The sequence below is a fragment of the Eurosta solidaginis genome, chromosome 5, assembly GCF_040869045.1.
Source record: "Eurosta solidaginis isolate ZX-2024a chromosome 5, ASM4086904v1, whole genome shotgun sequence".
In the NCBI taxonomy this organism is placed as follows: Eukaryota; Metazoa; Arthropoda; class Insecta; order Diptera; family Tephritidae; genus Eurosta; species Eurosta solidaginis.
The window spans coordinates 113,417,343-113,438,416 of record NC_090323.1 but is presented as its reverse complement, the minus strand read 5'-3'; the positions used below and the strand labels follow the sequence as shown (position 1 = coordinate 113,438,416).

Below are 21,074 nucleotides of genomic sequence, written 5' to 3'. Positions count from 1 at the left end.
CTATGAATAGACAATGCTTTATAGCCGATTTTGCACTTTCGAAGGCGATATTTACATATTTTTGGAATTTATTTTTAATTACCTCTCACTAAAATTAACATATTCTTATATTTATAGATCCATAAATCAATAGCGTCATTGAAAGAAACCATAAAACCGGATATACTTCCCCAGGAATATGGTGGCACAATTCCAATATCTGACATTATTTCAGATTTTAAATTAAAGTTGTTGACGAAACGAACGGAGATATTATCCCTTGACGACATGTGCATCGAAATAACTACTGATTCCAATAGCTCTAAAAATACAGAAATCAATGATATTGAATTTGGAGTTGTTGGAAGTTTCAGAAAGTTGGAAGTGGATTGAAAAGAACTAAATATATCGAACTAATATTTTATACGGTATTGAAATAAATTCGGAAAAACATAAACGGTATTCGGTATTCACGTGTCGCTCGTCAAATTATTTGTATGTAGTTTACTGATTTCTACGAATACAAATATTACTTACATAAATTGCTGTTCAATTAATACTATGTTCAACTGAATTTAGCTTACACAATAGTAATTTGATAGCTGGTTGGATTATCTCAACAACAACAACATACCTTTGCTCAGACTTTCAAAATGTGCGTGTAGTATTAGGCGAATGGAATGGAATGAAAACATAAAACTTTGAAAATTTTGTGTGTTGTAAGAAAATGTGTTGAATGTTTTGGTTTCATTTTGAGTTTGCCATCTTCTTTTCATAATCGCTACTCCAATGAAATGAAAAAAATATAATCAGCTGATGAGATGAGCCAACTATATAGTTTAGCCATGCGTAACTGACGTTTAAATCTACTCAATAAATACACTTTACAAGGTTGCATTTGCAGTTTGAAATAATTTATTACGGAATTTTTTTTAAATTGGCAATTTATTATTACAATTTATTATATGATTAATTACGCAATAAGTTGCCAATTTGGTGTGTGTTTGTACATAGCATACAAGTCATTTACGTAAATAGATTTTCCAATCAATTTTTTGAAAACTTAAAGGTGTATATATTTGCATATAACAAAGCTGGAAAGTAGCCAACTTTTGAATCAAATAAATTTGTTTCATTTGTGCAACATTTCAGCACTCATAAAAATCAATTTATTTTGACGATTTTTTACGAAAAAAAAAAAAATTTACTCTTCTCATTGGCATAATACAATTATTTTCATAAGTTGTTGTACTTGAAAAAGGTGTGAACTTATTTTTTTTTTTTTGGAAATTTTTACTTGTAAACAATAAAAGCAAATTAATTTTGGCAAAAAAATTGTTTGTTTGTTTAATGCTGTGTTCAATTTATACTTAAGATTTAAGAGTACATGAGGTTAACACCGGCTTACAATAATTGAATATTCAATTATTATGTTTTTAAGAGAAACCGAAAAGAAACATTTACTGGCATATTGCGATGGTACCATTTCAAAAACCGCCACGTAGTCATCTTCGGGCAATTTCGTAATGTTATCAAAGGTTTCACCGAGATTCGAACCGCGAATCACACGGTCAAATTGCAGTTGCCTTAACCACTAGACTATCCTGCTTGTATTTGTTTTCTTGCTTATTTGAGTTTATCTCATTTTTACACTAACAACACAACTGAGATATTCTGTATCTATATAATTGTGTGTTGTGTAGATTTGTTTTTGTAAAGGTCCTTTTTTCGCTGCGAATAAGAAGCTGTGTAAACTCGGGCTTAGTTTTTCATATTTATGTTTGTTTAATGGTGTGTTCAATTTATACTTAATAGGGGGACTCATGTAACCGTATAAATGCCTTATAAAGTGTGTAAACGTATAAAGTTATCTAGTGCGTAAACGAGCTGTCAAATTTTGTATGAAAAATCATTTACACAATTTGTATAAATTTACGCGCACATTTCATTGTGTAAACGCGGTAAACTCAAAGAAATGCAACCTTGCAGACATTACAGCAGGCATTTTCATCAGAAATCTCCAGCATCAGCAAGTAAAGGCGTTTTAGTTTTGATTTTTCACTTAATCTTGACATTTTTTAATTTGTATAACAATCAAAAAAATTTTGTTTGGCAATAATACAGCTGATAAACAATCAAGTTTATCAAGAGTATTACTAGGTGCGTTCATATAACCGCGTGTGTAAATGGATATAATTTTACACCTTATAAGTTTATATGCTTTCATGAGTCCCCCTATTGTCCATGCTGCTCACACATATACGGTATTAGGTTATCGAAATGTAAACAAACTATAGTGCTGTACTGTTCTTCCATTCACGTTAACTGTCAAATGTCCATCATTTTTTAAGTTATATACCTGTAACTTTACGAGTATTTTTAAGTTAATACGACCGCCTTTTGACTAGTACTACGACCGTTTTTTTACTTGGATTATATCTGAAATTGCTATATAAATAAAACATATTGTTACGAATATTAGCAACACTAAGGGCATAGTACAGGTTTACAAGTATGATATGTATGAGAAGGAAACAATTCCTTTCTCTTTCTAACACACTGCCGTTTGACACTTCGGTCAGTGTCAAACTATTGTGGAACTCAGTGGAACCTGCGTGGAACATGCATTTGACAATGAACGAAGTGTCAAAATTACAAGGGTTGCTGTTGTGGAAAGCGCAGCAGGGAAACAAAAAAAGGAGCGGAATATCAGATATGGGTTGCTGTGATGGTAAATTTTTTGAACGAATTTAGTATGAAAATGTGGTGCGCCTATATGGGTCCTACAGAAAATTATACAAAAGTCTTGAATTGGGGTAGCTGAGGACGCGCAGTTATTCTAGTATTAAGAATACAAACACGGGTGCTAAGGGTTTCTACCCGTTCAAAAGTTCTCCACGAAAAACAGTTTAAAACCGAGGTCGACGGCAATAACCCGTCCAAAAATGTGGAAAGAGAATTGAAAAGACGCGTTTTGCCCTGTTATCAATAGTCCAAAGGCGAAAAAGTATTCGAATTATTGGAAGCGAGGCAAAAACGCGTCTATTAATACTTCCACCAGCGGTTTGGTCATGTTTTAGCCATCGTTCCCGGCAATAAAGTATCACAATTTGTTAATTAACATTGTCCAAAACATTTGGATTTTAAAGAGAGATGTAATTAAGTGCTCGTTTGAAAGTAGGTAAGGATATTTCTTTGTAATTTTACAATAAAAATGTTATCCAGTTTTCGTTAGCAGCTACTAAACTTTTCTTGGACCTAAGATGTAAAACGGTGCCAAATAGCATCCACAAAACAAACGAACAATAACAAGCATTTTATCAGGTGAGCGTGGCTGTGTTTGTGCGTGCTGCTACATATCCTACATGTAGGCCTGTACTATGACTAAGGGTACTGCCATCTCTAAGCCGATGCTAAGCAGCGCCATGTATGCACATCCATAAATCAGTCATTATGTATCTACATAAACGAATCAATCATTATTTCTACACATATGTAGCTGAGAAGCAACGCACAACCACATGCCTATATCTGAGATACTCTCCAAAGTATGCAATGAGAGAAGCTATAAAATCGTGCAATTGTAGCGACAGCTGAGAAATTTGATAGCTGATGGCCAACTAGTAGATTCTGGCAATGGAAGCGCCTAGAAGATGCGAACGAAGAAATCAGAGAGTATAAAAGGCAGCAAATGTAGAGGCGCTGGAATCAGTTTCGATTAAGCATGCTATCTGTCGAGCAATAGCAGTATTATTTTGAATATCAATTGTAGTGTTATTGTAAAGAGCTTTAATAAAGGCAATTTTGCATTATTGAATAGTGGAGTTATTTATTCAACAGTTTAGTGATTTGACCTTAGCAGAAGGTTGCAAATAAGAGGATTTGCAGTAAATTCGTTACAATTGGTGTCAGAAGAGGAATTGTTGAATAAATTCCGAATATTGGGAATACAATTTGCACATGGCAAAGTTGAGTGAATTGAGGATCCAGCAACTAAAAAAGGAGTTGGAGAACCGTGGATTGAATACAACCGGCAATAAGATCGAACTTCAAGCACGGAATTGATGTGGACGAGTATGTCTTTCATCCTGATGGGGACGAGACAACAAAAATTTAAGAGAAAACGAAACATCGCAGACAGATACGAGCACAGACTTGAACATGATTTTGGCTGCAATATCTGCACAAACATAGACAGTAACATCAATGTCGTCGCAAAGGTCATCTCAACTGGAAGAACAGAAGACAAATAATGCAGAAATATCGTCAGAAATAACATAGAAGATTGAAGCACAAGAAACGCGTATGTCAGAAATGTCGACACAGATAACATCCAAGATGGAAACTCAACTGGAAGAACACAAGACATACAACACAACTTTATATACTAAAAATGTTCACTTATTTTACATTGTAGTGTATTTATTATACTATATTATATATATATACTAAAAATGTTCACTTATTTTACATTGTAGTATATGTATTATTGCCAAGTGTTATGTATAATACTCAGCTGATGATTTTTATTCTGTAGCTGAGCAGTTGTAGATCTCGACGCTTAACAAACCTCCGCCTATCAACAACTCGGAAAAAACAAAATCCGTGGGTCATGCGGATGCGCTCCTTGTGTTGGCTGGACGGGCTTTGGAGGGTATTTATCCGTTGGTTTTATTATTATTATAACCGTTTTCATTCAAATGAGAGCACATAACTTGGTTTCAGTTTTAAACCAGAGAATTCTAGGCTTTTATTTAAAGAAAAAACCGGATGGAATTAGTAAACACTGTAGTAAGTTGAGAGGTTTTCAATTTGGTACAAACAAGTTTGAAAAATTACGTAAACAGTTTCAAATTGGTGCCAAATTTTGGCCCATATTCTTAAAAGTGTGAAAAAAACCATTTTTGGCTCTTAAGGACTAAAATAAATGTGCAGCAGTTTTGCAGCTGCTTGATTGTTTTGTAGACATATGTGCAGCTACATGGCACCGACTTTTGTCAAGTTGTCAACGATATTTTTCAACTCACTATTGATTTTGTAGTCTAAACTCAGTTTAACATCCAAAAAGAAAGTTTTGAATATCAATTTTTAATTTTCAACGAGTACAACTACGGAAACTAAAGAAAAAGGTTTCCTTATTTGGCATTTCGTTTTGTGATTGTTCGTGATGGCTTGGGTTTTTTGTTACCCAACACTGATTCTATGCAGCGAATTTTGTTTAAACATATGCAGCGCTGTTTGGCATGCTAACTAGTGTTAACCAGTGCATTTAAAATCTAGCTATGCAGCTCTTCTGCACTTATGTTTCTAACGGTTATGACTCGATTAGTAGAAATAAGAGAACTGATTTTCCAATTTCGACGAGCTGTTGAGGGTTCTTAGACAGGTGTCCAAAAGTATGTAGTGTTACTCCGGTTCTATGAATATACAATGCTTTATAGCCGACTTTGCACTTTCGAAGGCGATATTTACATATTTTTGGAATTTATTTTTAATTATCTCTCATTTAAATTAACATATTCTTATATTTATAGATCCATAAATCAATAGCGTCATTGAAAGAAACCATAAAAGCCGATATACTTCCCCAGGAATATGGTGGCACAATTCCAATATCTGATATTATTTCAGATTTTAAATTAAAGTTGTTGACGAAACGAACGGAGATATTATCCCTTGACGACATGTGCATCGAAATAACTACTGATTCCAATAGCTCTAAAAATACAGAAACCAGTGATATTGATTTTGGAGTTCTTGGAAGTTTCAGAAAGTTGGAAGTGGATTGAAAAGAACTAAATATATCGAACTAATATTTTATACGGTATTGAAATAAATTCGGAAAAACATAAACGGTATTCACGTGTCGCTCGTCAAATTATTTGTATGTAGTTTACTGATTTCTACGAATACAAATATTACTTACATAAATTGCTGTTTAATTAATACTATGTTCAACTCAATTTAGCTTACACAATAGTAATTTAATAGCTGGTTGGCTTATCTCAACAACAACAACATACCTTTGCTCAGACTTTCAAAATGTGCGTGTAGTATTAGGCGAATGGAATGGAATGAAAACATAAAACTTTGAAAATTTTGTGTGTTGTAAGAAAATTTGTTCAATGTTTTGGTTTCATTTTGAGTTTGCCATCTTCTTTTCATAATCGCTACTCCAGTGAAATGAAAAAAATATAATCAGCTGATGAGATGAGCCAACTATATAGTTTAGCCATGCGTAACTGACGTTTAAATCTACTCAATAAATACACTTTACAAGGTTGCATTTGCAGTTTGAAACAATTTATTACGCAATTTTTTTTAAATTGGCAATTTATAATTACAATTTATTATATGATTAATTACGCAATAAGTTGCCAATTTGGTGTGTGTTTGTACATAGTATAAAAGTAATTTACGTAAATAGATTTTCCAACCAATTTTGTGAAAACTTAAAGGTGTATATATTTGCATATAAAAAAAGCTGGAAAGTAGCCAACTTTTGAATCAAATAAATTTGTTTCATTTGTGCAACATTTCAGCACTCATAAAAATCAATTTATTTTGACGATTTTTTACGGAAAAAAATAAATTTCTTACACTTCTCATTGGCATAATACAATTATTTTCATAAGTTGTTGTACTTGAAAAAAGGTGTGAACTTATTTTTTTTAATTGGAAATTTTTACTTGTAAACAATAAAAGCAAATTAATTTTGGCAAAAAAAATTGTTTGTTTGTTTAATGCTGTGTTCAATTTATACTTAAGATTTAAGAGTCCATGAGGTTTACACCGGCTTACAATAATTTAATATTCAATTATAATAATTGAATATTCCATTATTATGTTTTTAAGACAAACCGAAAAGAAACATTTACTGGCATATTGCGATGGTACCATTTCAAAAACCGCCACGTAGTCATCATCGGGCAATTTCGTAGTGTTATCAAAGGTTTCACCGAGATTCGAACCGCCAATCACACGGTCAAATTGCAGTTGCCTTAACCACTAGACTATCCTGCTTGTATTTGTTTTCTTGTTTATTTGAGTTTATCTCATTTTTACACTAACAACACAATTGAGATATTCTGTATCTATATAATTGTGTGTTGTGTAGATTTGTTTTTGTAAAGGTCCTTTTTTCGCTGCGAATAAGAAGCTTGTAAACTCGGGCTTAGTTTTTCATATTTATGATTGTTTAATGGTGTGTTCAATTTATACTTAATATTTAAGAATGCATTAGCTTAACACCGTATTATAATAACTGAATATTCAATTATTATGTTTTTACGAGAAACCGAAAGGAAAGAAATATTTACTGGCATATTGCGATAGTACCATTACGAAAACCGCCACGTAATAATCATCGGGCATTTTCGTAATGTTACCAAAGGTTTCACCGATATTCGAACCGCGAATCACACGGTGAAACTGCTGTAGCACCAACCACTAGGCTATCCTGCTTGTGAGCGGCGACAACCTTGCCGATATCACACCAACCGGCAACGCTACCCCAACTGCGAAAAAGAGGAAGAAATTATTAATAATTCGGATAACGAACGAGAAGTACATCACGCCTTCATACTTTTCATTTATTTTATTAAACTCAAATATTTTTCATGTAACTTTTAGAACTTTAACCATTAAAATTAATTGTGATATCGCGAAAACATTTGTGTGCCTACCGTTTCAGAGTGGGATCAGAATCCACTTGCCACGAATAAAAAATTAAAAAGCGTATGATTTTGTGGCAGCGCATGTGAGTACATGCAAAATGGCAAGTCATCCTTATTTTCTTGCAACGAAATACGAAGCGCGCAGCGACTGCGCATAGTAACTGCGACGCAGAAGTGACGGAACGACGAATAAAAGCGGAGTCATTGGTGCCGTTTTTCGTATCGCTGTAGTCGTATCCGTAACGTAATTAGCGGCACCAATAATCCATTGCATTGATTCCCATACGGTTGGTCGAATCAGCTGTTATAAGGTTACCGATACGGTTGCCGATAAAGCACCAATGTGTGCAGCTTAAAGCTGGAGACATTGGTGCTTTATCGGTAACCGTATCGGTAACCTATTAACAGCTGATTCGACCAACCTTATGAGAATCAATGCAATCGATTATTGGTGCCGCTAAGGTCGTAACCGTATCGTAGCCAACCAATTGGGTTTTGGTTGACCGTCGTAACGATAAACAGCTGATTAAGTTAGAGATACGACTACAGCGATACGACAAACGGCACCAATGACTCCAGCTTAAGTATCACTTAACGTAAAGCAGTGAAACTAAAGGTTCATGCACATTATACGACGTGACATATAGCGACACGTTCCGACAAAATATTCTTTGCATGTATTCTTATGGAACCATGCACCTAGCGACAGTCGTACGACACGACACGACCCGACACGACCAAGTAGACCAACTACCCTTCAAAAAACGCGAGTACTCCATAAATAATGTAAGGAATACTCCTTTGGGAGTATAGTAGTATTCCAAAACTAATCTGTATTCATACAAAAAATGTGCTCCAATTAACATTGCGATGTCCTAGGAGAGGAGTAGGTGATCCCACTCTGGCTTTGTTTGTGAGTATTCCATAGAGTACATACGTGAGAGTACTTTCCAAATTACTTTCACTGTTGTACTCCTTGGAGCACCCACAGAGGATCATATGCCAAAGTACTAAAGAGGAATTGTGTCAGAAAGAATTATCGGAGTGAATTTAATTTAAAATGAAAGTAAATGAAGAGGGGCAATACAAATTTTATATTTTTTACTATGAATATTCTTATGTTATTTAGCGTGAATAAAGAAACTAATATTTCTCTATACTATAGTATGTATACTAAAACTAGTGCGCATTCTATCAGAGTTGCCATAGTAAAATTTTATTATCAGTTATTTTATGCAATATTTTACTTTGGCAACTCTGTTCGATCGTCATTGTGTCGTGATCACGGTCATTGTGAATGATGACTAAGTGTGTTATCTTATCTGTCAACTGCCTGACAGGCTGTTCAATATGGATACTTTTCATCGTTTTGACAGCCTGTTCAATATGGCGGCGCCTATCTTCAGCGGGTGATAGAAAGAGAGACAGAAGGAGACAGCGATAGTCAAATACAAATCAGGTGATCCAATCACTTTGGAATTTTGACGTTTATGCAGAAGTTATCACACTTTGTCATCATTCACAATGATCACGGTCGTTAAAAAGATCAGCTGATGGTGGTCCGCAAACGCATTGCAAAGGAGTATTATTAGAGTACTCCAACATGAAGAAAATGGAACTCGTAATCCAACAATTTTTGCAGGGTATGCGAAAATGCCGCGTCGTGTCGTGTCGTTGCACTGTCGCTAGGTGTGCATTACCTCGCGGCATTTATACGACATGTCAAAACATTTTCAAATATTTATTTACAAACATGTCCCTGATGCCCAACATGGCCTGTAGCCCGTTTCTGTAACTTTACGTTATAATAACGAACGATTTGCTTTCGCAAGGCTCGTATCGCTTTCGATATGAAAAGTGTTTCTGTAACGCACTCAATTCACCTTGCGATATAATAGTGGGGAGTTTTTAACATATCGATGGAACAATCGAAATGGAACATAGGATCTGTCATCAATAGCTAAAAGTGTAATAACAAACACAAATTCTTTTTTCGTTGTTGTACTCCATGATTCAATTGCAAGAGAAGAAGTTCAATATTCATTATATAAATCGTCAACTTTTGTTTAAGTTGGTATTTTAAGGAATTGACAATCATCCCTTGACTATAATAATAAAGGAAAAATATTGTGCTACGGGTATTTACTTTGGAAGATTCAATTCCCAAAACCAAAAAAAAGCAAATTGTTTTTTATGATCAACATTCGAAGACTGAGTCCACCGAGAAGCTATAAGTAAGTAAATATATACATATATGCATAGAAAGAATTAATTCGGGCCAAGTTACTTTTCAAATTGCCTTGTGCTCTTTAAGTTTTACTAATATGTATGTACTTTTTTCGTAGGAAAAATATTTGCGGCTGCACTATTTGCTCTGGCAACTGACCAACGAAACATGTTGCGCATATATAGACGCCATTTACGGGATGCAATGGACCCCTTTCAGTTACCTGAAGTACGCTTCGAAGAGCTCTTTCGCTTCAAGAAAGAAGCAGCTATCGTGTTGCTCGACGAAATCAGCCCGTACATGAAGAACGGGCAACGAACGACGTTTGTGCCAAAGGCACTTAAGATGCTGTCAGCACTACATTATTTTGCAACTGGATCGTTTCTTCGAGATGTGGGGCAGGATTTTGTTTGCTCCTTGAGCAAGATGATGGTCAGTAGATCGATTAAGGAGGTTGCGCACGTTATAGAAACAGAATTGATGTGCAGCTACATCAAATTTCCTACTACAGTCGATGAGCAAGATGCCGTAAAACAAATGTAAGTACTTTAAGAGGAAGCGGGCAAGCTTTTCAGTGCTGGTTTAAACTCCAGTCAAAGTTGATCATAGTTTAACCTTGCCACTTTGTCTACACTTATTATTAAAGCTGACCCACTCAGCATTTAGGTGATAAAATTTTGAATTTCCCTACATATCGATACAATTTGATTACTCTTTCTGACTAAAAAATGAGTTATCATACAATTGAACAAAAGAAATAATCATATATGAATAGCTTTGATGATCAAAAACTGTATATAGTTTTTCAATCACATTTTGGAATCATATTTGAATCAAATGTGTTTACTTTAGGTGATAAAAATTTTTTAATAATTTTTCATTCAGCTTTCTGAATCTTTTCTGACAATCTTTGTTGACTGAATAATGAATTTTATACTTGTTAAAATTTTACTTTTGATTGAAGATCTTATTTTTTCGCATACACACATTTTTTCAATCATGAAGTTCAAAAAAATATATTAAAATTTTATCTTCAAGAGAAGAAATAATGTATATACTGCTCCTAACAAAAGATTTCCCGAACCATTTCTCCACCTTCGGCTCCCCAGAAAATATAAATCCAACCATTACACAATACAAAAGGTTGTGAACTATTTGAACCACAGGTAAGTGAAACTCTCTTGACATATGTACCTGGATATGGCTTCAACATCCCGTACCATATCGTATTTTAAGATGTTGACGATCATATCTGATGCTGGATGTTGTAGTCGCAGATGTATATTCGTCTAGTTTGTTTGCGAATTACCTTTGGTTCAAATAGCTCACTTCGGCATGCTTTCTTCCCCTAATGAAATAAGATTAGCATGTAGTATCTTATTTTGTATGAGATATGAAAAATAAATGCATGATAATCGCATTCAAACATGATTCAAAAATCTCAACCAAAATGCCTGAAATATGTTCACGAATATGATCAGAAAATTATTGTGAAAAACATTCAAATATTACTCTAAAACAATTTAAGCCCAATTTTATAATGATATCAGATATGCACAAAAAGCGTTTCGAAATACATATGAATCATAAATGATTATTCTAGAATAATCACATTTATGGTACATTTTTCTCCCCGAAGATACGTTAATTTTCGAACAGAAAATGCTTTTAAATTTGGACGTTTTTGATCATCTTGGTGTATGATATTTGAATATTTTTTGATCAAGATTTTCAAAAAATGCAAGCTGGGGAGTGTATATATGAAATATACTTATACCAGTTAATTTCTTTTTTAAATTTTACTCTGCTACCGGCTTTCCCGAATGCATTGGCGCTATTGACTGCGCAGAAGCCGGCAGCCTACATTGAAAACTGTTATATAAATAGAAAAGGATTATTTTCAAAAAACGTGCAGTTAATATGCGATTACAACCTGCGTATACTCGCCGGCAACTCACGTTTTGGTGGAAGTACCCACGATGCTTTTATATGGGAAAATAGTCTTTGTAAAGGTTTCTTGGAAAGGCAATACAGCCTAGGTGCAAATACGAGTTGGCTTATTGGTGATTCCGGATATCCGCTGCAGCCATGGCTTATAACACCGTTTCGCGCTCTGACAACAACTGGCCTATAAGAGCTCGAAACTGCGTAGATAGACTAAACGGCGTTCTAAAAAAGTGTTTGCGTGTATGTCCCATGAGCGCGGAGTGTTGGTAAAGCCTGAGTTTGCAGGCGCAATCATAAACGCGTGTCTAACTTTGCACAATTTTCGACTGCAACATAGGCAAAGTATGCCAGATACAGCAAATACGAATGGAAATCCATCAGAAGTAGATTTTCTTGAGGAAGACCGCCCAAACGACAGCTTACTACAACAAGGTCGGACGGTTCGGGAGAGGATAATTAGGCATTATTTCAATTAATCTTATACACTATTATATCTATATATATACAAGAAAGTGGTGTTAGTTACACTATTTATAACTCAAGAACGGCTGAACCGATTTGGCTGAAAATTGGTGGAGAGGTAGCTTAGAAACAGGAGACGGACTTAGGATACTTTTTATCCTGTGTGGCTAGGGTCTTGAAATCAAAACATGGACTTGGTATCATCGAAACTGACGTCACAACAGTAATTACGTCATGTGAGCTGCTGCCCAAATTTAAACAGTTATTGGATAAGTGTCCTAAGTTTCCTTCCATTAGCACATGTTTTCATGCTACTCGCCAAGAGTGTTTGCTTAATAACTGGAGTGCCTATTGGCTATTCCACGCCATTGAGTTTAATTGCAGTAAGATAATGCGAAGGTGATGCGGTTGTATTAAAACCTACTTGCATGACTTCCGTACCGGTTAGTATAGATTTTTACAATATATATTTTTTTGCTGAGTACAATGATTTGGCTTTCTACTATTTTTTTTTTACTTTTAACTAATTCTGGATCAAACACCGTTAATTGATAAGTAAATTATAACAAACACCGTTAATTGATAAGTAAATTATAAACGGCATTTGAAACAAATATACATTTTATTTATATTTCAATTCACTCTATAAAGATTGGTTTTCCAGAATGTTGTTGAACTTATGGGTGGACGTGTGCAAAATGTGGTTTAAGACTGGTGATATTGGTGAAATGCATCCAGATGATGTACTTAAAATTATTGGTGAGTGTGCGTATTCAACATTTTACATTCTGTTAATTATTTCGCTAAAAATTGTGTCATAGATTTATATGAATTAAATAATGGGGTCGACTAAGTCCATAATTATCTCCAGATAGCCAACGTTAATGCAGGTGGATTTGCAGTTGTTGTTGTAGCAGTGATTTCCAGTAGTATTTGGCAGTTCTGCCATATATATGATTTCTTCCTTGCATATCGCGTCTGCCACATCAAAGCCTCTCCTACGCTTGATGTACACTATACAAAATATGTACATACATACCAATAAAGAATGAGGGTATCTACATTGCAGATAATACTCAGGTATTGTACACGACGTGTTTGCATCTGTACTTTTCAAGATATGCTGTTTTCAATCAAGTCAAAATATAGAGCTTTGGATATGATATTTTTATTTAATATTCGATAAAAAGGTCAAACTTTGATTCCTTATACGTGCAACTGTAGATACTGCTAAAACTTAACGAAAATTTGTTACAAAACTTAATCAGAAGCCGTATTAACAACTTTATATGTCGTTTTTTTTTTCTTTAAAGAAAGTTTGGTTGGAAAAGTGTATTGAATGCTTCGTGCACTATGGTTAACACAGTATTTCACGCCTTTGCATATAAGACTACTTCTGGCTAAAGCGTACTTAATACCTACGCTACTCTAGGGTTGTGAGATTTACTCAAATTGTGACTTGTCGACTTTTATCTTCCTCGGTATCTTTCTCCATATCCAAATAAAATTAATTTACTTTCATTCCCTTCCAGACCGTAACAAGGATTTGGTTAAACTGCAGGCGGGCTTAGTACGTTTCTCTGGGGAAATTTTGTCCGAATTGAAAACGTGTCCTCTTGTGGAGAATATCTGCTTTTACGGCGGTCTAAACAATTTACAGTGGCGTTGCTAGTTCCAAATCAGAAACATATGGAAGAACTAGAGTGACGAAATGGTTTGCAGGGTAAATCATTTGAGTAATTATGCGCGTTGACAGCAATGGAGAAGGCAGTTATTAAGGAAATTGACGAACATGCTAAAAAGTGTAAGTGCAAAAAATAAAATTAAAAAAACAACTTCCAAAAGAATTATGTTTATCAAAATTTCCGTGTTAAAGACCGGGTTGTTATTTATGGGAGATAAATATTAACAGATTAGTGGCTTTGTCAATACTTTTTACGGATGTATTTAAATACGACGCATACAAATTTAAGAGGTCACCTGAATTGCCTAAATAACTTAGCACATCTGACATACATACGTGGGCTGTTGGATTGTACTTTTTATTTTAATTTTATATGAGAACCAACAACAAAGCATAAACGAGGGTTTTCAAAATCATAAAATATGCGAAGAAAAGGCGACCTTATAAATTGCCTACTTTATTTTATAAAAATAGCAAACCCGGTCTGGAACACAATTGATTTGCAAATAGCTAGCACATCAGTAAAGATACGATTTTTACATCATGCTCTTTAACATTTACCATCCAGGCAAATTACAAAAGTTTGAAGTACCCGCAGCTATTACGCTCTGCAAAGAAGTTTGGTCACCGGATATGGGTCTCGTTACGGCCGCTTTCAAATTGAGACGCAAGGAAATTCAAGATAAATATCAGCATGACATCAATCGCATGTACGCTTCAATAAAATCAATGTATTGATTTGATGTTGCGGGAGAAGTAAATTAAAACCGTACATTTTTCCGCTGAGCATGAAGAGTTTTTCGAAAAGGAAATAAATTTCAATATTTTCCAGATTGTAGAAAAGAGGATACTGGCCATTGATTGGCTACGAATAATTGTACAATTAGACTAGCAAGAACGCAATTAGTGACCAAGGTGAAAAAGGCAAACAAGTTGCATTAAATTATAAACAATAGACAAAAAAATGAGATATATATGATATTTTTTTTTTTAATTATAATTATTAAATATAATGGAAGTTGTAATGTGTTCTTAGGTGCGTTTTTACATTTATATTTGTATTGTGTAATGAGTTAGAGAAAAAAGAAAACGTTATCTATTTGAATGCTGATTTATTTAATTATAATTAATATGTATGTACTACCATATGAACTACTTCGCGACTATTCAATATTTCTTTATTTAATTAATTTCATAAATAAAAATAAACAAATATAAATTCATTTTATAAGTAGTTTTGTATGAAATAGTTATTTTTATGTATGTACAGCTACTTAAAAAAAAAATATCAAAATTAAAACACAAATATATGTAAATTCTATCTATTTTACCTTTTTTTTCAATTTCTAAATTTATTTTTACATAATTTTATGTAAAAAAGCATAGTAATTGATTTTTAACTCTTTATTCAAAATTCGAGAAACTTTTTAAAAGTCGTCACAAGTTTTAAAATTGTTTTCTTAGAATTCTTCATAACTTTCTGAATATGTATTTTTGTACCACCCTCCATCAATTCTAGCTAAACAAGATTAAACTTTAATATTCCTAAAATATTCGCTTATTTTTGACAATTTTTTTCTGAGGGTATTAAGAATATTCTCCCAAACAAGAGAAATAAGTTTATATAGAAGAAAATACTAAACACCTTTCACAAAGAAAACTGTCAAAAATAAGCGGATATTTTAGGAAGACAACAACATACCTTTGCTCAGACTTTCAAAATGTGAGTGCAGTATTAGGCGAATGGAATGGAATGAAAACATAAAACTTTGAAACATTGGTGTGTTGTAAGAAAATGTGTTGAATGTTTTGGTTTCATTTTGAGTTTGCCATCTTCTTTTCATAATCGCTACTCCAGTGAAATGAAAAAAATATAATCAGCTGATGAAATGAGCCATAGTTAAGCCATGCGTAACTGACGTTTAAATCTACTCAATAAATACACTTTACAAGGTTGCATTTGCAGTTTGAAACAATTTATTACGCAATTTTTTTAAAATTGGCAATTTATTATTACAATTTATTATATGATTAATTACGCAATAAGTCGCCAATTTGGTGTGTGTTTGTACATAGCATACAAGTCATTTACGTAAATAGATTTTCCAATCAATTTTTTGAAAACTTAAAGGTGTATATATTTGCATATAACAAAGCTGGAAAGTAGCCAACTTTTGAATCAAATAAATTTGTTTCATTTGTGCAACATTTCAGCACTCATAAAAATCAATTTATTTTGACGATTTTTTACGGAAAAAAATAAATTTCTTACACTTCTCATTGGCATAATACAATTATTTTCATAAGTTGTTGTACTTGAAAAAATGTGTGAACTTATTTTTTTTAATTGGAAATTTTTACTTGTAAAAAATAGAAAGCAAATAAATTTTGGCAAAAAAAATTGTTTGTTTGTTTAATGCTGTGTTCAATTTATACTTAAGATTTAATAGTCCATGAGGTTAACACCGGCTTACAATAATTGAATGTTCAATTACAATAATTGAATGTTCAATTATAATAATTGAATATTCAATTATTATGTTTTTAAGAGAAACCGAAAAGAAACATTTACTGGCATATTGCGATGGTACCATTTCAAAAACCGCCACGTAGTCATCATCGGGCGATTTCGTAGTGTTATCAAAGGTTTCACCGAGATTCGAACCGCGAATCACACGGTCAAATTGCAGTTGCCTTAACCACTAGACTATCCTGCTTGTATTTGTTTTCTTGCTTATTTGAGTTTATCTCATTTTTACACTAACAACACAATTGAGATATTCTGTATCTATATAATTGTGTTTTGTGTAGATTTGTTTTTGTAAAGGTCCTTTTTTCGCTGCGAATAAGAAGCTGTGTAAACTCGGGCTTAGTTTTTCATATTTATGTTTGTTTAATGGTGCGTTCAATTTATACTTAATATTTAAGAATGCATTAGCTTAATACTGTTTTCACACAGAAACTTAATGTTTTTTTCCTTTTTTTTTTGTGCACTTACAAAATTATTATGTTGTTGCAGTAGAACTTATTTTTGGGTGTAACAAAATATCAATTTGGTATAATGGCGTAGTATAATGATAATAATATGTAATATGTACTAAGAAAATTTGTTACAAAAGCAATAAAGATGAAATTGTGATAGCACTATGTATTATATGCACGTATATTATTTTCTTCTTATTGTTCGAAAGATATTGCTAGCAATAGTGATTCATATGTATATATATATATATATATATATTGTATTTGTATGATATAAGAAAAAAAAGTTTAAATCTTTTAGCCAATTCGTGCACAATCGACCAATGGCTGCTGTCGCAAATTTTTTTCTAACAATTTATGGTTGAGCTCCAAAAATTTAACGCTAAAACGTTTCAAGTGATAAAGACGGCTTTTTATGAATAAAAACTTATAGAGCTAACTTTAGTCACTTTAAAGCAATAAAATATTGTTAAAATGATAAAAAAATGTATGCCCCTTGTTGTAAAGCTAACTATTTCAAGTATTAAATACTACAATTTGACAAAAAAATCGACCCTTGTTAAATAGCTTAGCCGGACTGTATAAAACTCTCTGAGTATTACTTAGAAGCTTTTTGGACTAATTATATCTAAGTTTATACATTGCTGGTACTTACATAGCCGCCAGAGTACGTACCATGGGCCTCTGCCGGCGTGGTTACTGGTGATGTTGTTGTTGCTGGTGAAGTTGTCGCTGTTGTTGGTTATGGCGCGCGGTCTTGGGCGCGCTGTGTTGGTACTGTTGGTGGTTGTTGCGCTTTGGTCCGAGGTGATCGAGTGAACCTGGTGGCAATAAACTTCGTGTTGACCTTTACGATCTGGATGACTTGGTGCTAATTTTGGCGTTCGTTGTATTACGCTGCAGCGTACTGCTGGCCCTGGAGGCGGAGGTGGTGTCGGACGTATTTCCACAGGCGGCAGTGTACTTCGTAAACGTAGAGAAAGGGGGTTTATCTTCGGATAACAAGGGTTATCATCACCAATTAGTTTAGTGCCGTCAGAATCCGAATCGGAATCACTAGAACTTTCCTCAATAGGTGTGACTGTGAAACGGCGACCTACTTCAACTGGATATTCTATACGTGGAGCTTGTGTCACCACAACACAACCGTTGTAAGGTTTATTACCACCCAAAATAGACTAGTAGTCGGAATGGACTGTGTCGGTACTTTGCGCTATCGACTCTTCCTAGTTTCTGGGCATTCACCTGTTTGTTCTTTTAGTAGTTGGGTTAAGGAATCGGCCTGCGATTCCTCGGTGCAGTCTTTTGGCTCTTCAACAATACTCTCTTGAATATGTGCACAGCACGACGAGGGTGTTCTACGATGAGTTGAATATAGTTGGGGATGTGCAGTTGATGTAAGCAATAATGTCAATGAAGCAGGAGCTGTGCTTGACGTCTTTGCTGTTGAAGTTGTGTCAATAGATGTTATACGATCCTTTTGTATAATCGCAAGGCCGCCAAAAATTAGGCTGAAGCAAATCACAAATCTTCTCGTTTGTATAACAGCCTTAAATGAATAATTTTACCATAAACCTTTTTGGTTTATAACATTTTCCGATTAATTGCGAAAAAGAAGAGCCAACTCTTGCTTTTCCCGGGCCAGAAAAACGTGCTATCTTTTGCTTTTCTCTTTCTAAATTTTTCCACGTCTTCTTCGTTTTCCTTGCGGCCGGAAACTCGTGGCAATTTTTTCGCTAGTGATCGCCCAATTTTTCTTACTTTGTTTCGATACCTTTGCATCGCAACTTTTTGGTCCCATCACTAGTCACTAGGTGTGTTCGCACGAAAACGCTCCCAAGTGAACCGTAACCGTATACCATAACAGCAGACCGTAACAAACCTGCTTCGCTTTGAAGACCTGACGATGAAGCGAACAGGAAACCGGATCCTCTGTGGGAAGCCACTGCCAAGGACCTCCGATGCCAATCAACGTGGGGCTCGACTCACCCCTGAGATAAGAGTCTCAAAGTCCTACTACGAAGCTAGCCGGGCAACAGAGGTCCATCAAAAAAAGTTAAGTCAAGTTGGGAATTAATTCTGCTTCCTAGTTTAAAAGGGCTTTGCGGCAATTAGACATTTGTTATGGAGAACTCGTCAAAACTCCGAAATATGATTTCTAGTGGTTATCGCCCCCACAGAAATGCAAAACCAAAAAAAAAAAGGTGTAGACATTTTGATAAAGGAGAACTCGTCCAAACTCCGAAAGGCTAGTTCCAACCCAAGCTTGGACTGCCAGGCTGCTCACGGTTCTCGGTGAGTACGCGTGTGAACACCCTATGATATCATTGCTCGGGGAGAATACTGGGCGAGATGTCCCCGACCGCCAAAACGCCCAGACAGAAAAAGGGGTCCAATTGGTAGGTATATAAAAACAAATCTAATTATAGTTTGGCAAAGAAACGTTCTTTCTGGTTCATTGTGGATGAATATCCGAAGCATGGAAACAACCTATCAATTTCCCGTTTAGGTCCTCGAGATCATACAATGCATTGCCTATTTTTCGGAGCACGTGACACTTAAGATATTTCGGCAGGAATTTGGCGTTAATACCCTGTTTGAAGTTACTTAAGGCAAAGTTTTTCAGGAAAACTTCCTGACCTTCCTTGTAGTTGACTTGCCTAGAGCGCTTTGTTATAGGTGGTTACTCCCTTATCCTTGGCCTGATCTAAATTTCTACGGATCTGGTCACGAATATTAGTCAACTTGTCAGTTCTGCTTACTATCGTAACCTGGTCTTCCCGAAGGCTGCCGAGTTTCTCTAAAATTTTGTACGTTGAGGCATGTTGGACCATATTTTGGCCATATAATGCAAAGTATGGCGAGGACTGAATCGCCGTATGAAAATCACTTCTCAAAACTGATAAAATCTCGGGTATGTGCTTATCCCAATCGGTATGGTCAGGTTTGTCTTTCAGGAAAATCCTAATCTTCGAAACAATTTCTCTATTAACGCGTTCGGATGCGTTTGCTTGAGGAGAATATAACCCCGTCCTCACGTGCGTCACCCCGTAATTTGCTAAAAATTGGTTCATTTCCTTCGAGATAAACTGCTTACCATTGTCACTATGAATAAATTCAGGGACCCCTACAGCTGGAAAAATTTCTGAAGCGAAGTAATTTATAACGTTAACAGTGGTGGCTCTCTGCATGGGCTTTAGCCAAACGTATTTTGAAAGATGGTCTAGTACTATAAAAAGAAATTGATTTCGCCGCTTAGATCTCGGATACGGCCCTAGGAAATCGCAATATAGTCGCTGGAATGGCCTTTCGGATTCGAAGGTACTCCCTATAGGTGGTCTCGACTGTTGGTTAGTAGGTTTTACCGATTTGCAGGTACCACAGCGCTGGACGTAGGCCCTGACGTCCTTAGCCTGCTGCGGTCAGAAGTATTTCTGCCTAACGCGCTATAAGGTTTTCTGCCACCCGCCATGGTAACTCCAGTTAGCGTCATGTCCTAGTCTCACTGCTTCCTCAGTCAACCCTTTCGGCAACCATAATCGCCACAGCGAGTCTTTTTCCCCTTCCATTCCCTTTCGAAATTTAACCCGTTTGAAAATTACCCCGTCCACCACTCGTAAATCCGGAAGCGATTCCTCATTTTCGGTGACGGTCCGAATCAAGTCTAAATATTCGTTACTGCTGAACTCGGGAGAGACTAAATCTATTTCCCCGGGTGTGGTAGTGAAAGGTAACTCATCAGCATCAAACCGGTCAAGTAGTAAATAAAAAACTTTTGCCACGTAAGGCAGTTAGGGATTAGAGGAAAAAAAATTCAAATCCACCCACTTTCAACCTATACCCTAAACGTTGAAGGGTATAAAAAAAAATGGTTATACTAAAAAAAAGTTTGCGAGAAAAAAAATTCGCGAGAATAACTGCTGTCGAAAAAAAATAAAAAATCAGCTGCAAAAAAAATAAATATAATTATTGGTTTTGTATATCTTGGGTACTCAATGGGAACGCTGACATCCCCTTTCCGAAGGCACTCGGGCTACAGATAAAAAAAAAATCACACAGATACATTCATACATGTCCCTAGTGCTCCAAACCGCAATGCGAGGGGGTCTTAAGGCCC

General features: G+C 35.1%; 2 protein-coding genes across 2 annotated transcripts in view; both read left to right on the top strand.

Annotated features, from left to right (window-relative positions):
• The window catches only part of LOC137254256 (clavesin-2), a gene marked incomplete at its 5' end in the record, with an annotated part of 360,972 nt that extends 359,681 nt beyond the window's left edge, over positions 1–1,291 (top strand). The window contains one exon of the mRNA XM_067791947.1: positions 118–1,291. Within this exon, the coding sequence (XP_067648048.1) occupies positions 118–372 (255 nt within the window). The remainder of the gene's footprint in view (positions 1–117) is intronic.
• An 8,202-nt stretch (positions 1,292–9,493) lies between these two features.
• On the top strand, positions 9,494–17,600 carry LOC137254031 (uncharacterized). The gene is made up of 5 exons (XM_067791705.1): positions 9,494–9,889; positions 10,001–10,421; positions 12,956–13,050; positions 13,824–14,095; positions 14,544–17,600. The coding sequence occupies exons 2-4, from the start codon at positions 10,051–10,053 to the stop codon at positions 13,961–13,963; spliced, it is 606 nt and encodes a 201-aa protein (XP_067647806.1). The 5' UTR covers positions 9,494–9,889; positions 10,001–10,050; the 3' UTR covers positions 13,964–14,095; positions 14,544–17,600.
• The last annotated feature ends 3,474 nt before the right edge of the window (positions 17,601–21,074 follow it).

What these genes read in the sequence shown, in the direction of transcription:
- LOC137254031 (XM_067791705.1), top strand. Translation starts at nt 10,051, where the DNA reads ATGTTGCGCATATATAGACGCCATTTACGGGATGCAATGGACCCCTTT. An exon ending in CAAGATGCCGTAAAACAAAT is followed by an intron (nt 10,422 to 12,955) that starts GTAAGTACTTTA and finishes TTGGTTTTCCAG; the next exon opens with AATGTTGTTGAACTTATGGG. An exon ending in TGATGTACTTAAAATTATTG is followed by an intron (nt 13,051 to 13,823) that starts GTGAGTGTGCGT and finishes ATTCCCTTCCAG; the next exon opens with ACCGTAACAAGGATTTGGTT.